Genomic DNA, 19,711 nt, shown 5'->3' with positions numbered 1-19,711 from the left:
TGCTTGTGCTGCTCTCCTCATCCCAGGATTTCCCAGGACGTGCAGAGCTCTTTGCTGATGGATGGGATGGAAGGTGGAGTGGGGTCACCAGGATTGTCTTGGCCATGGGTTTGTCCATCACCAAATGCCAAATCCTTGAAATTGCATCTCCCTGGAACTGCATCCCCCTGGAATTGCATCCCTCCATCACTCTCCTGCAGGTGCTCCCCTCTGGAAAATCCCAGGAGTAATTAGCTCCCTGTGCAATCTTGTGCCAATCACTCCACCTCGTTAGGTCCCAGTTCCTTTGGATAATCCAGGAAAGGAGCTTCCCAGAGGGTGCAGTGGGATAAACCCCTTGGCAGCTCTGAGGTGCTGAGCCACAGGGATGTGCCAGAGCCCTGGGAATAGGCAGGGAAAGGAAGTCCTTGGGAAAAATGGGATTTAATTGCTGCTCCTTGTAACAGAGCTCCCAATAAGTCACAATTCCCAGACAAGGAAAGGCCCAAAGCAGAATTCCCCCCTGCTGAGAGGGAATCCCAGGATGGGGTTTATGTCTGCTCCATAAATTGCTCTGATACATTCCCAAAGCTCTGCAAGTCCAAATTCCTCATGGATCTAAAAATGTGTCATTTTCCAGTCTTTTTTTCCCTCCAAAAAAAAAACAAAAAGAGAGGGGTTGAATGAGAGGGGGGTTTGGGATCGGGACTCTGCATTCCCAAAGCTCCCAGGCAGTTTGGGAAGGGAGGCACCACTCCCACCCAGAAGTGTCTCAGTGCTGTCTCAGCTGCACCAGCTCCCAGAACTGAAGCCAGGGACACTTCCAGGGATGGATTTTTTGAACCCAGGTGTGCTCCAGGTGTTTTTTTGGAGCCTGGAAAGAGGGAGAACAGGCTCGGAATTCCTCATTTCCCTCAGATTCCTGATCTGCCTGATTTGTCCTGTGGGGATTTAGTTTAAGTCTGGCTTTACTCTTTCAAATTATTTCTTCAGCTCTTCCCTGGCCACCCCACAGCAGCCACATCTCCTTTGGCACCACTTTCCCCAATATCAAAATATTCCCTCTCCACCTTGGCCTCCATCCGAGATTTAATGTGCAGGGAGAATTTGTGAGGGAAAAAACCTCACATTTTTCCTTGATTTCTCCTTCATTTTTAATCCTTCAAAGGGCTGTTGAGTCCTGATTCAAAGGGGCCTCATGTTTCTGTGTTTTGGGGAAGATGCAACTTTGCCATGGCAAAACAGCTGCAAGGAGACGTGAAAACAGAATAAATGTGGGAACAAAATAAATAGGAGAGCAGAATAAATGGGAGAACAGAATAAATCAGGAGCTGGAGAAAGGAAGGAGTGGGATGCTTTTATCTATTCCAACATTGTCCCCAAATGTCCCCATTTTCTGTCACTCCCAGCTCCTTTCAGATCTGCCAGACGGGGACGTGGCCCTGCAGGGGATGAGGAGAGATAAGGGAGTGGGACTTGGTTAATTATTAATATTAATATTAATATTGCCAAAGAATCGATGGGAGCTGTGGAGGGTTCCAAACCCCAGGGGGCAAAGCTCAGCTTTTGCCCCCATATTTAAAATTCTCTCATTTGGTGATTTAGGCTCATCCTAAAGGCAAACTGGACTTGAGGTTTACAGAGAAACCTGAGCTGCTTTTGGAGGTTTTAGGGTAAAAAATCCCTGGGGAAAAGCTCTGAGCCAAAATTCCCTTTCCATGGGAATTTCCACTTCCTCCTTCCCAGGTCTGGACTGAAAGCAGCTCCATCCTGGTGGGGACAACGGGCCAAGGTGACCTCCAGGGCCACCACCCAGAGCGGGAGCAGTTTGTCCTCCTGCTGTCCTTCCCTCCCCGCAGGCTCTGGGATTTCTGGAAGCACAGGCAGAGTTTAGGTTTAATTGGAATCTCCCCTGAACAAACCATCCTCAGAAAAGATGGGAAAGGGAGATCTGTGGATGCTGCTGAGCCCCAGCGAGGAGGAGGTGGGAGGTGGATCCACATCTGCACCTGCCCTCGCTGCCCCTGCTCTGCTGCAAACACAATTCCATCAAATCCTCATTTCCTTCCTGTCCTGGTGCTTTGATGGAGCTGGAACAGGAATTTGCACGGGATAATGGAGATTTGGAGGGATAACGGGGATTTGGAGGCAGCTCTGCCCCCTGGGATTGCTGGGGAGGAGAGGGATGCTCCTCTCAGCATTCCCAGGAATCCCTTCCCAGCTCTCTGATGCCTCAGGAATTTGGGAATGTTGTTGCTGTGCTGATGCTCTCACTCAGCAGGGTGGGATCTGCCAGGGTGGAAAACCCCAAAGGGGAACATTTGGCTCCTTCATCCATCCAGGAGAGGGGCTGGAAACAGGGAAGCAGGAATTCCCACTTGAGTAATGATTTTTGGGATTAGAGAAATCCCAAAAATCCAGTGCAGGGAGGGGTTTGGAGTTTGGGCTTTTGGCTGATTTATTATCAGGGGATTTTGAGGCCTTCAGAGAACCCCGGAATGGTTTGGGTTGGGAGGGACCTTAAAAATCATTCAGTGCCACCCCTGCCAGGGCAGGGACACCTCCCACTGTCCCAGGCTGCTCCAACCTGGCCTTGGACATTCCAGGCATGGAGCAGCCACAGCTCCTCCAGCCAAATTTATCCCAATATCCCATAAAATCCCATTCCAGCAATCCCCAACCACCAGGCCCAAGCGCTGCTTTGCCAAAAATCCTCGTTTTGGGTTCATCCCGAGGTGTTGTCCCATTTCCTGCCCTTTTGGGTGGCCCTCGGGTCATTCAAAGGCTCTAAACCAAAAACTACAAAGGACTGGAAGAATTACAAAACGAAGTGAAGCCGCTGTGAAATAAAGGAAAGAGAAGCAAAGGCCGAGAATGACAGGAAGGTTCCGCCAGAGGTGCAACCGCCACCACCCAACCCCTCCATCCAGAGGATCCCCGCTCACATTCCATAACCCAGGCTTCCCTGCAGACCCAGCAGGACTCGCGGACATTCCAGAAGCCGCGATTCCCTCGGAGAACCGGGAGATAAATCAGCAGCTCCTTTGTTTCCCTGCTCCCACCGCGGGTTTGTTTAACGGGAGCGGGAGCTGCTCAGGGTGGCTCATCACGGGCACTAATTGACTGTCACGCTGCTTTTTTTGCCCGGTTTTTATTCCCATTATTCATCAGCTGGAGGGAAAAGAGGAGCTGACAGGCAGGGAAGGGAGAGCCAGGCCTGGCGGGTGCCCCGAGGCAGCGTGGGTGGCACCTCCCGAGCTGGCACCAGGCCACCCAGGGGACACCGAGTGACTGCACTGGAGACTGGCCCTGTCAATATTTTCCGAGGGTTTCTTGGGAAACAAAAGGCTAATTCCCAAATTTAGCTCCGTGGCGATTAACGGGTTCTAATCCGCGAGGAAATGGTTTTTTCTTCCTGGGCTTTTGTTTTTTCCCTTCCAAGTTAATTATTCCTCCACGTGCTTTAGAGCTGGAGCATCCAATGAAATTCCAGCCTTTGCCACCTTTTCTTTTCCTGTTTTCCCCCCCAAAATCCCTTTTTCCTTTCTCTGTGCAGCCCCCCTGGAAATGTTTCGTTCTTACTTTTTTTTTCCCCTTCAAATTCGATCTATTCCTCCACATGTCTTAGAGCTGGAGCCTGCAAGGAATTTCCAGCCTTTGCCACCATTTCCCTTCCCAATTTTCCCCCCAAATCCCTCTTCCCTTTCCTGTGCAACCCCCCCAAAAATGTTTCTCTTTCCATTTTTTTTCCTTCCAATTTTGTCTATTCCTCCACGTGCTTTAGAGCTGGAGCACCCAATGAACTTCCAGCATTTCCCACCTTTTGCTTTCCCATTTTTCCCCCAAATCCCTTTTCCCCTTCCTTGTGATGGGGGAAAGCCCCCCCAGGATGAGCTGCCCCATTATCCCATCCTGGCTGTGCTTCCCAGTGCTTCTGTGGGACTGAGCTTCATCCCAGAGATCATCTGAGGCAAGGAAGGCCCAATTAACTGCCCATTCCAGCCCTCACCTAATTGAGAAGGGAATTGAGGGTTATTTTTACTCAGTCTGAAGACAGCAAAATATTTTCCTCGCTGGGGAAGTTGTTTGGCACAATCAGAGAGGGAGAATCCGGAAAGTTCCAGCTGGGAAGCATCAGGTCATGGCAGGGATTGAGGGATTCAGACATGCCAAGCTTGGTGTTACAGCTACTGCAACATCCTGGGTGGAAAAAAGGGATTTTGGGATCTAACTCATGGCTGGAAAAAGCAGTGGCAAATTCCAATGAAGTGCTGAGGGGTTTCTGCTGCTTGCAGCTGGATCTGAGGAATTTTTTGGGAAGAATTCTGGTTTTCCTGGTGGTGATGCTGTTATTGTAGGGTTTGGGTTTTGCTTCAGGCCTGGGAATTTTCTGCTGGATTCACGGTGGGAAGTGGGTCTGTGGATCCCGTGGGTGTGGTAGGAAGCTGGAGGAGGACTGGGCAGATCAATCCAAGGCCTGGATGGGCTTGGAGAAACCTGGGAATGGTGGAAGCTGTCCCTACCCATGGCAGGGGGTGGCACTGGAGGAGCTTTTCCAACCCAGCCCATCCCGGCATTCTCTGAGCTGGACACAACCAAACTGGGGACTGAACCCCTCGAGATGGGCAGGTCCTGCTCTCCAAACTGGAATTTGCAATGGGAAACATGGAAAAGTCAGATCCTGCTGTTCCAGCCAGGAGAGGAGGAACCTGTGGCTGTTCCCACCTCGTTCAGGGCATGGATAAGGACACGGGAATCTCCTTGGATTTGGTGTTGGATGCCTTGGAGCTGTGGGAGACACAGGGATGGTCCTGTTCCATCCCCAGAGACTTCTCCTGGGTCCAGAGCCAGTCTGGAATATCCAACCCCGAGTCTGTAGGGACAGCCATCACCTCCAAACCCTGGTGAGGGCAGGATCTGTGTTCATTAGGGCTGCAATTAACGCTGCTAAATGAGCTTGGGGGCCCCCAGGCCTGCAGGGTGTTCAGCAGGACCAGAGTTATCCAGGTTGGATGAGAAAATCCCAGAGGAGCCACACACGGAAAGGTTCCAAAGAACCTGAAGTGTGCCAGGGTCTGCACTTCCAAGTGGCCTCGATTTTGGGAGAATCCAGGCTGGGAAAAGCTCCTGGGGCAGCTCAGACACAGCACTGGGGGCTGGAGCTCGGGTGGGAATTCCCATGAGGAAATTCAGGCGCAGTCTCTGCCACGGGCTCCAAACCCTGGATCCCTGCAGCTCAAACCTCCCAGAATTAACCCAGGATGAGGAATTCCCTGGATTTATTAATGGCTGGAACGTGGGGTATTATGCTGGAATTAAATCCATGAGACGTGTTCTCCCCGAGGAGCAGCACAAAGCCTTTCCAAGGATTGCCCTGGCGGCTCCTTCCCGGTGCCTCTTCGGATTTCTCCCAGCCTGGCTGTGCTTGGAAATGAATTTATACCTGACTTATGTTGGGATTTATATCTGAGAAAAGGAGTTTGGCACAGACAGCTCCAGAAAGCTCAGCCTGAGGTGGGAATTGCTGATTGGAGCTCGTGTTTGTTGGCTGGCTGTGCTCAGCCTGGAGCTCTGGGAGTCCTGGGATTCCTTCAGCTTTGATTCCCAGCCTTGTTTTAGCTTTGCTCTGTTACTGAGAGGGCAAAAAACCCTGATTTGGGTTGTTCTTCCTGCACTCTGAATTCCCCAGTTCCAGCTGACAGCTTGGAGTGATTCCCTCTTGGAAATCACCCCCCTTTGGAAGGAGGAAATGGAGATCACGAACAGTGCCCTGGCAGAAATTGAGAAATTCAGGTTCACCTTTGCTGGGCCACCAACTCCTGTCCTTCTTTGCTTCCTGGGAATTCCCCTCCTGCTTCATCCTCACCTTCCATTTCCAGCCCTGCCTGCACTAAACCTGGGTGAAATCCACAGGAAAACGTTGGTTTAAGTGCTCTGCTGGATTTGGGCCAGCTCTGGTTGGATTTACACGTGTGCTTGAGCCAGGACTAAACCCTGAATGCCATCACTCAGGGCTGCAGCTCAACATTAAAAAATCCATCAGTGCTCAGAGCAAAAACCTGCTCCCTGCAGCACCCTCAGGATGCAGGCACGTGGGAAGATGGGACAAATCCAAGGATTTCCATCCCAGTTTAAAGCCTGGCTCATTCAGGCCTGGCTGGGACCTGTTGCTGTCTGGGGCAAACATCCCTGGAATTTTATAACTTTTAATTTTATTAATTTTATAAATGATGTTTTGGGGGTTTTTTCCCGATTTCAGACACCAAGCCTGCAGTGACCCCTCCCTAAGGAAACACCCCCAGCCCTGGCACTGCCCCCCTGTGCCAGCTGCAGCTCCCTGAGCCCCCTGCTAACGAACAGGGCCTTAATTAATGGCAGGGCCTTAATTAGCAGGAGGAGGGAGAAGCTACTCCCAAATTCCTCCTGCATCCAACCCCACAATTCTTTACTCTGCTCCCCCTGTGCTGTTTGTGGCAGCACCTGGGAGGGTCCTGCAGGGAAATCCTGGTGATTCTGAGGGACCTGAGGTGGGAGAGCTTGGGAAAAGGGTGGGAAAAAGGGATTTTGTCACCTCTTTGCAGCTCCCACTCCTCGTGTGGCACCACAGCCTCCTTGTTTGGGTTGCAAACGCTGCAGGGGGAGCTTTTTTCAGGAGATTTCTTTTATTGCTGTGTGAAAAGAAAAGAGGGAAAAAAAGCAGCCCAATAACTTTTCCATTAATGCCGAGCTTTGGGAGTCTTTTGTTTGGTGGCTTTGTTTACAAAACCTCTTGGAGCTGAGCTCTGTGAGACCTTCCCTTGGAATTAGGGCTGGAATCGAGCTCGGAGCCATTCCAGGCTTTTTGGGGGGAATCCCACGAATTTTGGGGCTCTTTGGGGGGAATCCCATGAGGCTTTTTGGGGGGAATCCCATGAATTTTGGGGCTTTTTTTGGGGGGAATCCCACAAATCCCACCCAGGGAAACGGGATGAGGTATTCCCTGGATTTATTAATGGCTGGAACATGGGGTATTATGTTGGAATTCAATCCATGGGAATGGCTCAGGGAGCGGCCACTGGGCCTTGCTGGTGTTACTGGGGAGGAGCTGCTGGGATGATGGATTTTAGATGGGCAAAAGGAGCTTTTTTGGGTGATTTGTGGAGTGACTGAACTCTTTTGTGTGACAGCGCCTGATGGGCACAGATATCTGGGAATTGATGAAGGAAATCCCATCTCCAGCAGCATTTTTATCCCAGTTTCCCCCCTCAGGATGAGGTTCTGTCCTGCTCAGATCCACCTGGATCAGGCCCTCAGTGGGATGTGCATCCCTCTTTTCCAGCTGGCTTTTCCTGGAGCTGTTCTCCAGCTGCAAACCTGGAATTTTGGGTTAGAAACTCCACAGCCTGAACCTCGTGTGGCCTGGAAATCTGCTGGCTCCTTTCCCTCACCTCCAAAGGGATGGCCAGGGCTCCTTCCTTTCTGCCAGCTGCACCCTGAGATGGTTTTTTGGATTTATTTTTGGGGATGATCCCATTGGAGGCTGAAGGAAGAGAGCAAAGGGAGAAACTGAGGCTGGTGGGAGCTTTTCCTGGTGGGGCCACCCAGGACAGCTCCTGGTCAGAGATGGCTGCAAAAGTCACTTCCAGGGATTCTTCCCACTTTGACACCCTGATCCATTTGGGGGTGGGATTCCAATCTCTGGCTGGGTGGGAGAGAATTCCAGGGGGGCTCTGCAGGAGGAGGCTGCCAGAGGCACTGAAGGGGGTGTTCTCTGTGGGATTTGGGGATATCCAGGGAGCCACGGTGCTGCTGGTGGAGCATTTCCAGGCTGTGGAGCAGAGGGATGGGGAGTCCCTGGATTTGTCCTGGTGACAGATTAAACCCAGGAGTTAAATCCAGCAGGTGTGATCCATGCACGGCCGGACTGGAGGATCCTGGTTGGATGTCCCATATCCTGTAACCTCCAGAGCTTTGGGATGAAACCATCCCAAATCCTCATTTTCCCCAAATTAATTCATCCTTCATCCACTTGGAACCTGCCACGGATTCAGCTCCAGCAGGGAACCCAGGGATTCACAGCTGCCACTGTGGATTTCTCCCCAAATTCCTGCAACCACTCCCTGTGGAGCAGCTCCTGGGAGGAGACTCAGGACCAATTCCCTGGTTTTGGGGTAGATTGGATGTGGGATCTGTTGTTATCTCAGATATCCCTGCTGCATCTGCCTGTGCCTCATTTCCTCTGGCATTTGGGGCCGTGTTTGTCATCCTGGCAGAGCTGGGATGAAAGGGAATAAATCCAGAGGGAGGAGAAGCACAGGGAGAGGATGAAAGAGCGTTTGGGGTGAGGAGCGGGGAAAGGCATTACTCACACAGAGAATTAAAAATCAGGAGCCTGTCTGGGATCCCACAGCAGCCTGGGAATCCCCAGGATAGAAACAACATCTCTGGGATGTGTGGGAATGTGTTTATGTTGGGATTGTGCTGCTGCAGCTCAGGGATGTGTCACAGCTCCTGGGCGGATTCACCCATCCCAAATTCAGCCTGGGAAAAGGAGGGAGAACCTGGGAATCCCTGGGAAATATTTATCCAGGAATCCAAACCTCCAGCAGGGACAGAGGTGGGTTTTTTGTGACCAGGAACAACCCCCCAGGCAGGAATTCCAGGAGGTTCAGCTCCAGCAGCTCCTTAGAAATTCCTTTTCTCAGTGACGTGCTGGTGGAAGATTTGTGGGACCCCACACTGGGGGCACCCCATGCCCAGTGCTGCAGGTTCTGGTCCCTTTTGGGGCTGAGGATTTGGGTTCAGGATCTCTGGGATTCCTTGGAGCTCCAGTGGGATGTGTCCAGTTCTTTCCATTCACCAGCTAACCCAGGATTGGAAAACGGGATGGAAAAAATGAGATTTCCATCCCACCTGGATTTATCAGGGGATATTCAGCCTAAAGGGTTTGGGGAGGGTGAAAACCCCAAAGTGCTGCACTGGGATGATCCCAGGTGTCACCTCTGTCCCCAAAATGTGGCACAGGGACCTCTCCATCCCCTGCCCAATCCCAGGTCACCCCATCCTTGAGGTCCTTGCTGAGCTAATGGGAATTTGGGCAATTCCTGCATTACCAAGTCAAAAATCCCAGCTGAGAATGAAGCTTGGCTTAACTCTGAGCTCGTTTAAATGTCAGCCCAAACTGCCCCTGGAATCAAAGCTGCTTCAATTATCCTGAAGAAATAATTGCCTTTGTTCCTCAGGAGAATGTGCCAGGGATCCCAAGTGGAGCGTGGCGGGTTTGATTGGGGATTTCAGTTTGGTTTTCCCTCTTTTTGTCACTATTGCAGTCAGGAAAAAAAATAAATCGAGCCTAAATCCTCTTTGGTCTCCCAGAGATGCTGTCTTTGAACGGAGAGGTCAGTCCATGGGATTGCAGGATGGGACAGGTGTAGCCTGGCAGGGATGGATGCTGCTGCTCGTGCAAATCCATCCCAGGATTCTGGTTCTTTGGGAATGGCGCTGGAATTTTCCCAGCTGAATTAAAATCAAAAGGAAAAAAAAATCCTAGATCCTCCTTCTGCCTCCATGGAGGGGGCAGATCATGAGGGATTCCATGGTTGTAGGATCTCAGGAGTGTTATGGATGGAAAATTTCCTAAAAATCAGAATCTTGCAATCTCCTGGGCTGGAAGGTATCCCCAGGATTCAACTCCAGGCCCTGTACAGACACCCCAAGACCCAGATGTGTCCTGTGGGTGCTCAGGATGCTCAGGAAGGGAACAGAAAGCTGGAAAACCCCAAAATCCCCTTTTCTTTTGTCCCTGTCACCTCTTTTAGCCACACTCCCTCTCAAGCCCAGCCCAGCTCGGGAGCTGTGGCTGGAAAAACTCCAGTGAGCTCTGCACACCCAGAGCCAGGGAAAAGCTGGGAAAAGAACTCCCGGAGCAGGACAGGGCCTGGAGCTGGTCCTGCACCAGCCCTGGGAGCTGGGAGCGCCGTTCCCGGGGTGAAAAGGGCATTCCCTGTCTGGATCCGGCTTCGGGAGGGATTTGTCTCCTGCAGCCCAGCACGTGGCTGGAGCAGATGTTGAGCAGCAGGAACGTGGGGCTGCACAACATCTGGGAATGCTGCCAGCTCCCCCCTGCCGCTGCCCCTGCCCGAAATTTGGGGCCAGGCAGTGCCTGCTTGGCCTTCTCCTGAGTTACAGATGTAAAAGCTTTTCTCTGCTGGGTGATCTCAGGAAGGATCATTGGGAATGGCACGGGGTAAATCCATCTGTCCCTGGGGGTGTGTGGGCCAGGAGCTGGCCCTGGGGTGATGGGGGGGCACTGGGAGCTGTGCCCTGGACATTCCCTGGGGAGCAGAGGGGGAAAATCCCTGGGAGCACATGGGAAAAATCCCTGGGGAGCAGAGGGGGAAAATCCCTGGAACAGAGGGGAAAAAATTGCTGGGAACAGAGGGGAAATATCCCTGGGGAGCAGAGGGAAAAAATCCCTGGGGAGCAGAGGGAAAAAATCCCTGGGGAGCAGAGGGAAAAAATCCCTGGGAGCACATGGAAAAAATCCCTGGGAGCAGAGGGGGAAAATCCCTGGAACAGAGGGGAAAAATTGCTGGGAACAGGGGAAAAGTCCCTGGGGAGCAGAGGGGGAAAAATCCCTGGGAGCACATGGAAAAAATCCCTGGGAGCAGAGGGAAAACATCAAGCAGGAGCTGCTCAGGTTGGGTTCGTGCCCAGGTTAAAAGTAAAAGCAAAGGCCAAGGGAGAATCCCAGAATCATTCAGGAAAAGCTCTCTGAGATGGAATCAAGCCAGCACTGCCAAGGCCACCGGTGACCCCCAGAGCCACCAAATGTCACCCAGGCAGTGACAGCTCAGCTCGAGGGGCACGGGATCAAATGCAGGAGCTGCCAGAGCTCGGGGCTGAGCAGGAATGAATTTGTGCTCCAAACAAACCCCGGGAGCAGCCCTGGGGTGGCTTTGATGAACATTTCCTGGGAATTCCACACGTCCTGCCTGGGGGGAGCGTGGCTTTGCTGACCAAAATCCCAATTCCTGGAAAGATTGGCATTATTATTGTCCCTTGTCGTGCTCCTTGTCACCTTTTCCAGCCACATCATTCCCAGGGACGTCTCATCCCCAGCTCGGGCTGTCCTCAGCAGTTTTGGCACCAGGTGACATTTGGCTCTGCTGTGTGCTGACCCTGGGGACAGCAGGGTGACAATTTTGGCACCAGGTGACATTTGGCTCTGCTGTGTGCTGACCCTGGGGACAGCGGGGTGACAATTTTGGCACCAGGTGACATTTGGCTCTGCTGTGTGCTGACCCTGCCTCCAAAACCCCATTTTCTTGAACGACTGGCATTATTATTGTCCCATTTTTTTGCCCCTTGTCACCTCTTTTAGCCACACTCATTCCCAGGGCCAGCCCAGCTCGGGTTGCTGGGGACAGCAGGGTGGCAGTGTGGGGACCAGGCTGTGCTTGGGGACAGCAGGGTGGCAACTTGGGGACAGCAGAGCCCGGCTGAGGAAGGAGGGGAGGCTGAGCCCGGCTGCTGAGCCCGGCTGCAGGTCAGGATGAGCTCCTGCCCCGGCCCCTCCTGCCCCGGGTGCTTCTCCCAGGTTTGTTCTGCCCTGCTCACTCCTGCTCGTTGCTCCCGGTGTTCCCTGGCTCCTCCTCTGGATCATCCCTGTCTTTGTTCATCCATTTGCTTTGCCATTATTAACGTGATCATTATCATTATCATCATTATTATTATAATTATTAATTGCCATCATCATCACTATAATCATTATCTGCACTGCTATTTTATTAGCATGTAATTATTCTATATTACTGTTATCTATTATTATGGCTTTTATATTATTTTTGGTTTATTTTTCTTTGATTTTGTTCTATTTTATTTTATAAATATTATAAATTTAAAATAATTTATTTAGACAAAATAATTATAATTTACAATAAATTATAACCATAAAATATTATAATTTATAATAAAGTATAATAATTTATTATTATAAATAATAATAAATTTATAATTTATTTCATATAATAATATATATTTTTTTATAATTTATAATTCATTATAAATTTTATTTTCTGCCCCTTTTCTGCCTCCTTTTTTACCTCTTTTCCCTTTCCCCTTCCCACATTTCCCACCCAATCCCGCTGCTCTGAGGAGCAGGACATCCCTGGAACGCTCTGGAATTCCCAGGACTTGTGTTTGTATTCCGTGCATTACTCACATCCCAAACCACCCAAACTGAAACTTCCCTTGGCGGCTCCTCCCGTAAACATTTGGTTTTTCTTGGAACCAAACTGGGATTTAGGGCTTTGGGATTTTCCTCAGCCTCGGGACAGATCCATAATAACCAGGATCCGCCAAATCCCAGGGGTTAAAATCATGGGTTAAGTCTCCAAAATCCCCTGAGTGGCTTAAAAATAATAAGATTATGGGAAAACAGTGCCATGATCTTGCTTCTGTTCAGTTCCTGGGTGTCAGGCCTGTGGTCCAGCCTCTCTCCCACATGGAATAAGGATTGGGATTGGGAATTTTTAAATGGAGCTGCTCCCTCTGGAGCACCTGGGAATTTGGGAATTGTGTCCTTCATTCCAAGCATGGGATGAAGCCGTGGATTTGTCACAGTGGTGATGCCATCCCAGATTTTTTTTTTTTCTGTGTTTATTGCAGGAATATTTGTAGGATTTGGGAGAGGGATGGTGGAGATCCATCATAACCAGGAGGCTGCCAAATCCCCGTGGATTTGGCAGTGGAAAACAGCGACTTAAAATCCACTGAGTGGCTTAAAAATAATAATAATATGGGAAAATAAATTCCATAAATCCCACATGAAACTGGCAGGGAGCATCAGGAGAGATTCCCTGGGAGTGCCAGGAATGGAGCCAACATTTGGGGGCAGAGCCTGGGTTTTGTGGTGCCGCTTTTAAACTCGGGACTAAATTTCAGTCTAAGAGCTGCTGTGGATCCCTCAAAGAAACCGGGAGCCCTTTCCCAAAGGAATCAGTCTGGGAATTTGAAATCTGGGAATTTGAAATCTGGGAATTCGAGCGTGGCCCAGGTGTTCTGAGATGTTTTTTCCCTGGAATTTCTGCCAGAGGAAGAAATATCGAGCAATCCCTTTGGGCTCCTCTGCCCCCAGCGCGGATCCCCTTTGGCTCTTTCCCTTCCCCAGGATTTGGGAATTCGCCCGCCCTTCCCGAGCCGCCGTTGCCATGGCAACTGCCGAGATCCCGCTTTTAGGGGATTTGCCGGGAGGATCCCGAGGAATCTGTGCCATCCCTCACCTTCCCTGACTCCCCTGCTGGAAAAGCGCTCCGGGAACATCCCCAGGGACGTTCTGTGGGAATTCCCTCTCCAGTCCTTGCTCTTTGTGCTGCTCCAGGACTTTTTTTCACCTTTTCCTCACTTTTTTTTTTCCCTCCTTTGCGGGTTTTCCCCTCCTATCAGAATTGGATTTTTCATTCCTGATGGATGTTCCAAGCTGCTCCGGGCTATGCAGGACGCTGGGAATGTGATCCCTAATCCCACCCTGCCAAGCAGCATCACCCCCCTCCCCATCCCAGGGGATTTTTTGGGACATCTCCATGCTGGAGCCTGGATGCTTTGGGAGGCTCTGGAAAAGCAGGAGATCAGGGGTTCAATCCCAGTTTTTGGGGCTCCAGGGGTAAGGAAGGGGCAGTGAATGGAAATTCCCTTCAATCTCTGCCGGGAGGGAGCTCTGCCCCATCAGGGCAGAGCTCGGGGTAATCCCGCTCTCCACTGAGGGATTTTCCTGGCACTAATCCCATGGGAAATGACCCAGAGGGGCAGGAGAGGAATTTGGGCTGGAGAGGCTGAGGGAGGATGGGAACATCCCTGGGAATCCTCAGCAGGAACTTCCCTCCCCTTTCCCATTCTTCATCCCAAGCAAAACTCTTTTTTCCCCCTTTTTTCCCTCCCCCTCTTTTTTCCCCTTTTCCTTTCTCCCCCAAACATCCATGAGCACAAAGCTCTGGCAGAGCCTTCCTTTTTCTCTTGGAAAACCCAAACATCTCCTCTGCCATCCTGAATCCCCCCAAATTCCAGCTTTGGGGTCTCAGGGATGGGGACAGCAGTGGCCCTGCCTGCATTTAAGGAATTAAGGACCTGGTTTCAGCTCCAGGGACCATTCTTCTCCTGCTGGTGATTATTTAGCCATAAAAAGCACTTTTAGATCAGTTAGGAGACGGAAAAAAGGGATTTTTTGGGGATGGGATGAGCAGAGCACCTGATCAAAGGTCCAGGGAGCTCCACAGAGCCTTTGAACAGCTCCAAATCCACAGGCTCTGATTTTTGGGACTTTAAAGGGGGGGAAAAAATCTGCAAATATAATAAAGGAAATTTATGCAACTGCAGGCACAGGGCACTGCTTATAGGGGATTTCACATGGATCCCAGCACTCCATGGAATATTGGGAATGGGATCTGGGGCTTTGGGCAGGATTTGGGGGCTGGCTCTGTGGATTATCCCTGGGCTTCCAGTCAGGGAAAAGGATCCAAACAGCTCCTAAAGATGGGAAAAATCAGGAAGAAATCATGGAAGGGAGGGAGAAATTAAAGCAACATTGGAATTTCAGCGATGGAAAAATCCCATCAGGAGCTTCTCCTGCTTTATTGCCAGGGTGACTGGGATTTTATTTCATTTATTTCTCCGGTTTCCTACATTTATTTCCATTTTGGACATGTGGGTTTCCAAGCCTGCCCTGTTGGTTCCCAGCTCTGATGTGTTCCCAGCTCTGAATTAAATTTTATTTAATTAAATAATTTTAAAAATTAAATTAATTTTCCAATTAAAGCCCCTCTAAAATAAGAACTGGGTTTTTGGGATGAGGTTTTAGGGAGCTGCAAGATTTAACCCCACTGATTTTTGCCTTTTTTTTAATCTGGATAAATAAGAATGTGCAAAACCAGTTTGAGACTGAAGCTGTGATCTGCTGCAATAAATTTTATCCTGAACAGATAAAATCCCTGATAAAAAATTCCTAAGGAACAAACATGGAAGGTTTTTTATCCAGGAATTGCTGTTATCTGAAATAATCCAATGTCTGTGCCTCTCTCTGCCTCCCCCAGGTGAGGGTTTGGAAGCACAAAGGTTTATTCACATCCAGATGTTTCCAATTATTTTCCCTAGAAACAGTTCTCTCGTTCCTGCTTAATTTGTGGAATTATTCCATCTTTTTGTGGGATTTTTAATTGTCCTGCCAGCAGCAAACAGCAACTTTGGGCCTATTTTGCGCTGATGCAAATCACCACTTCCTACTTAGACCAATTAATTATCGGTTAATTGAGCACCGGCGGATCCTGTAAGGAATGTGAGGGGATTTTGGAGACTGGAGACATCCAGCTGGGAGCCCTTTCCTTCCTTTTCATGCCCTCTGGATCCTGAACCCCAACATTCCCCACCTTGGCCCTGCCAGCGTGGCTCTGTTTTGTCCCTGTCCCTCGGGATGTGAAATTTGTCCTTCCTTGAGAGGTGGGAGTGGGGTTGGAATGGGAGAACCTCATTCCCATCTGGATGTGGGTCTCAGGGTGGAATCTTTCAGAACCTCATTCCCATCAGGATACGGATCTCAGGGTGGAATGGGGTTGGGAATGGGATTTGGGAATGGGGTTGGAATGGGAGAACACAATTCCCATCAAGATGTGGGTCTCGGAGTGGAATCTTCCAGAACCTCATTCCCATCAGGATGTGGATCTGAGAGTGGAATCTGTCATCCCTTGAGTTTTGTGAATGGAGTTGGAATGGAAGAACCTCATTCCCATCAGGATATGGATCTCAGGGTGGAATCTGTCCCTCCTGGAGATTTGGGAATGGGGTTGGAATGGGAGAACATAATTCCCATCAAGATGTGGATCTCAGAGTGGAATCTGTCGTCCCTTGAGTTTTGGGAATGGAGTTGGAATGAGAACCTCATTCCCTTTAGAATGTGGATCCCAGAGTAGAATCTGTCATTCCTTGAGATGTGGGAATGGGGTTGGAATGAGAAGACCTCGTTCCCATCAGGATGTGGATGTCAGAGTGGAATCCGTGCCTTCTAGAGATGTGGGAATGGGGTTGGAATGGGAGAACATAATTCCCATCAAGGTGTGGGTCTCAGACTGGAATCTTTCAGAACCTCATTCCCATCAGGATGTGGATCTCAGGGTGGAATCTGTCATTCCTTGAGATGTGGGAATAGGATTGGAATGAGAACACATAATTCCCATCTCAGAGTGGAATCTGTCCCTTCTGGAGATGTGGGATTGGGGTTGGAATGGAAGAACCTCATTCCCATCAGGATGTGGATCTCAGAGTGGAATCTGTCATTGCTTGAGATGTGGGAATGGGAGCCTCATTCCCATCTCAGAGGGAATGGGAGAACCTCATTCCCGTCAGGATGTGGATCACAGAGTGGAATCTGTCCCTCCTGGAGATGTGGGAATGGGGTTGGAATGGGAGAACCTCCTTCCCACAACTCCAGAGGGAATCAAGGACAGCAGGGTTGGCGCACGGAACTGGGCACTGTTCTGGTGGTGCCCTTGGGTTGCTCTCTGGCTGTGGGGGGATTTGGGGCCAGGAGCAGCCCGGGAGCAGGGTTTGGGTGGGAGCAGGGTTTGGGTGGGAGCAGGGTTTGGACGGGAGCAGGGTTTGGGTGGGAGCAGGGTTTGGAGGTGTCCCCTCCCGAGGCTGTGCTGTCCTTAACCCGGTGCCACCTGGTTCGAGCACGTGAGCATGCTGGTGATCCTGCTCAACTGCGTCACCCTGGGCATGTTCCAGCCCTGCGAGGACGTGGAGTGCCAGTCGGAGCGCTGCACCATCCTGGAGGTGAGCACCCCGCGGCCCCGGATCCCTGGGATTTGTGGGAGGCTGCTCTGGGAGGTGGGAGCCCCATCGTGTTCCTTCTCCCCTGGAAGAGCTTTCCCACGAGGATGGGTTTTCCACAAAGCCTGGCCTGTGTGGGACCTGCTTGGGGTGGGCCTAAAGGCTGATCTGGATCTGTCCCAGATCCTTTCTCTCCATCCTGAACAAGGGCTCAGAGTGGGAAGGCAGATCCCACTGGATTCCTTGGACACCACAAAACTCATGGACTGCCATCCCTGGAAGTGTCCCAGGCCAGGCTGGACAGGGCAGGTGTCCATGGAAGGTGTCCCCATGGCAGGGTGGCACTGGATGAGCTTTAAGGTCCTTTCCAACCCAAACCATTCCAGGATTCCATGGGGGGAATCTCCCTCCCTCTGCTGGCTCCATCCCAGGCAGCTCCTGCTGGGATTGCTCTGTGCCACGTGGCACCAGGGCTGCCTTTGCCACTCCATTCCCTTCTCCATGAGGAAACAGCGCGGGATGAGCCCATCCCTGCTCTCCTCAGCCAGGAGAAGCCACTTGGGAACTTTCTCCCATCCAGAGCCCCCAGCCCCAAGCTCAGGGGACATCAGGGCTGTCCCCTTGTCCCTCCTGGTGTCCCCTCGCTGCCATCTGCCCGCTGGAGCAGCTTTGGAAGCACATCCCAGGGCATCTGCTGTGTGGGCAGCTCCTTGGCTCCCTGCACATTCCTCAGGCTGGGAACGACTTCCCTCATTCCCAACCCCAAATCACCGACCTGCTCAGCTCCTCTGGATCCCACATCCCTTGGAGTGTCCCAGCCAAACAGGAAGGCCACTGGGATCCTCCACAGAATCCCAAACTGGTTGGAAAGGACCTCAAAGCTCATCCAGCTCCATCCCTACCCACGCCTTCCCTATCCCAGATTGCTCCAAGCCCCGTCCAACCTGGCCCTGGAAATTTCCTGACAGGTTTTAGGCAGGAAAGGGCTGGAAAATCCCCATTATCCCTCCCCTGTCTCACCCTGCAGGAGGGATTGGAGCCCGGAACGTGAGGTGGGAAAGCCTGAACTTCATTATGGAGGAGTTTGGATGTCAGTAATTAAATGAACTGAAATTATGGAGCAAAATTTCTGTGTAGTTTATTAAGGGAAAGTTGATTAATTAAGACAAGTCCCTCTCCAGCTCTCCTGGAGCCCCTTTAGGCTCTGAGGTTTCCCTGGAGCCTTTTCCAGGTGAACATTCCCAGCTCTCCCAGCATGGCTCCAGAGGGGCTCCAGCCCTGTGACACCCTCATATCTAATCAGGAGATGAACAAAAGCTGGGGGCACTTCCCAAGCCCTGGAATGAGCCAGGGGCTGTGCCAGGGGCTGCCAGCACCCTGCAGGTTTGACTTTGGAGCTGGGAGGCGGCACTTTGGTGACGGGAACATGGAATGTCCCGTGCTGGGAGCACTCAGGACTGACTGGAATCCTCTTTTCCTGCTCCCCAGGCGTTTGATGACTTCATTTTCGCCTTCTTTGCCGTGGAAATGGTCATCAAGATGGTGGCCCTGGGCATCTTTGGGCAGAAGTGTTACCTTGGGGACACCTGGAACCGCCTGGACTTCTTCATCGTCATGGCAGGGTCAGCAGCCTCCTCATCCTCCACCCTGAGGGCAGGAAAATCCCAGGGACCAAATCCGTGCCTTGTCCTGGCTGCTTCTCGCAATGCCTTGGGAGGCAGAATCTCCCAAATCTGATTTTTTAATTTTTTTAATCCTCACCCCAAAACCACGCTGGTGTGGGGGTGGGTTGTGAATATCAGGCAGAGCTGTGGGGGTTTGGAGCAATCCTTTAATCCTAACACATCCTGAGCTGATCCAGAGTGTCCCAGGGCTGTTTTCTCCAAAAAAAAAATCAGCTCAGCCCCACTCCTGCCCCATGCCAGCAGCAGAGTGAGGCAGGGATGGGCACACAAGGAGAACTCAGCCCAAAAACCCCTTCAGGAAGGTTGAAACCTCAGTGGGAAAAGCTGGCTGGGAGTGCACCCCAATTCCAAACTCCTCTTGCTTTACAGCTTCATCCCATCTCCCCCAGCTGCTGGTTTGTGCAGGATGTGTTAATAAACAGCTCCAAGGATCATCCTCCTGCTTTTGACACCACTTCCCTCACCCCCACAGGGAATAACTGAGCGGAGTAAAAGCTTGGCAAAGCTCAAACTTTTTTTTTTTTTCCCAAGTAAATAAACAGCTTTGGAAAGCCCAGGCTCTCCTACCTGCCTGGTACATCCTGGGAAGGGATGGAAAGCTTTAATTACTGCCTGACTTCAGAATTCCTGCGTTTCTAATGACCAGCCCGGGGTTAATTAAAACATCCTTGGAATATGTTGGGGCGTTTTTCCCTTTCCATTAGTGCTGTGCCATCTTCCCTGCACTAATGGGGTTTTGTTGTGCTCCGTGTTATTTGTCTGGAATACAATTAGGAATGGGTTTAGTGCCCTGAATAAAACATGAGCTCTCCTGAGCGGAGCTTCCTCGGAACTCGGGTGCAGTTGGAGGAGGAACACCAGGGACAGCAAAAAAAACCCCCTAATTATTAATTATTTTTACCTTAATTATGTTTTCCTATAAAGCTGCTGCAGTGTTTAAGGGAGGAGTGGCAGGGGAAGAGCAGGGAAAACTCGGGATCAGGATTCTGATCAAGGAGCTGAGGGTGTTTTTCCGTGTTGGATTTGGGATGAGCAGAAAATCCCCAGCTCCTCAGAGCTCCCCAAACCCAGGGTCAGGCTCCCCATGGAGGCAGAAGGGCTGAGCCCTCTGCTCCTCCTCAGGGGCAGCTTTGGCACTGGGAATTTTGCTGTTGGAATGAGGGGGAAAGTGGCTGGTGAGGCCATTTGGGAGTTTTCCAAGGTTTTTCCCCACCTTCCATGGCTGGAATATGTTTGGGGAGGATGAAAAC

At 51.0% G+C, this 19,711-nt stretch overlaps 1 protein-coding gene across 2 annotated transcripts in view; it reads left to right on the top strand.

Moving 5' to 3' along the window:
* CACNA1H (calcium voltage-gated channel subunit alpha1 H) overlaps window positions 1-19,711 on the top strand; it is a 160,145-nt gene that overhangs the window by 31,142 nt on the left and 109,292 nt on the right. For both annotated transcript variants that reach the window (XM_064390916.1, XM_064390915.1), the window contains exons 3-4: window positions 16,668-16,779; window positions 18,265-18,398. In XM_064390916.1, the coding sequence (XP_064246986.1) occupies window positions 16,668-16,779; window positions 18,265-18,398 (246 nt within the window). The remainder of the gene's footprint in view (window positions 1-16,667; window positions 16,780-18,264; window positions 18,399-19,711) is intronic.

Source organism: Passer domesticus, chromosome 15, assembly GCF_036417665.1.
Source record: "Passer domesticus isolate bPasDom1 chromosome 15, bPasDom1.hap1, whole genome shotgun sequence".
In the NCBI taxonomy this organism is placed as follows: domain Eukaryota; kingdom Metazoa; phylum Chordata; class Aves; order Passeriformes; family Passeridae; genus Passer; species Passer domesticus.
This window is presented reverse-complemented; position numbering and strand designations above follow the sequence as displayed.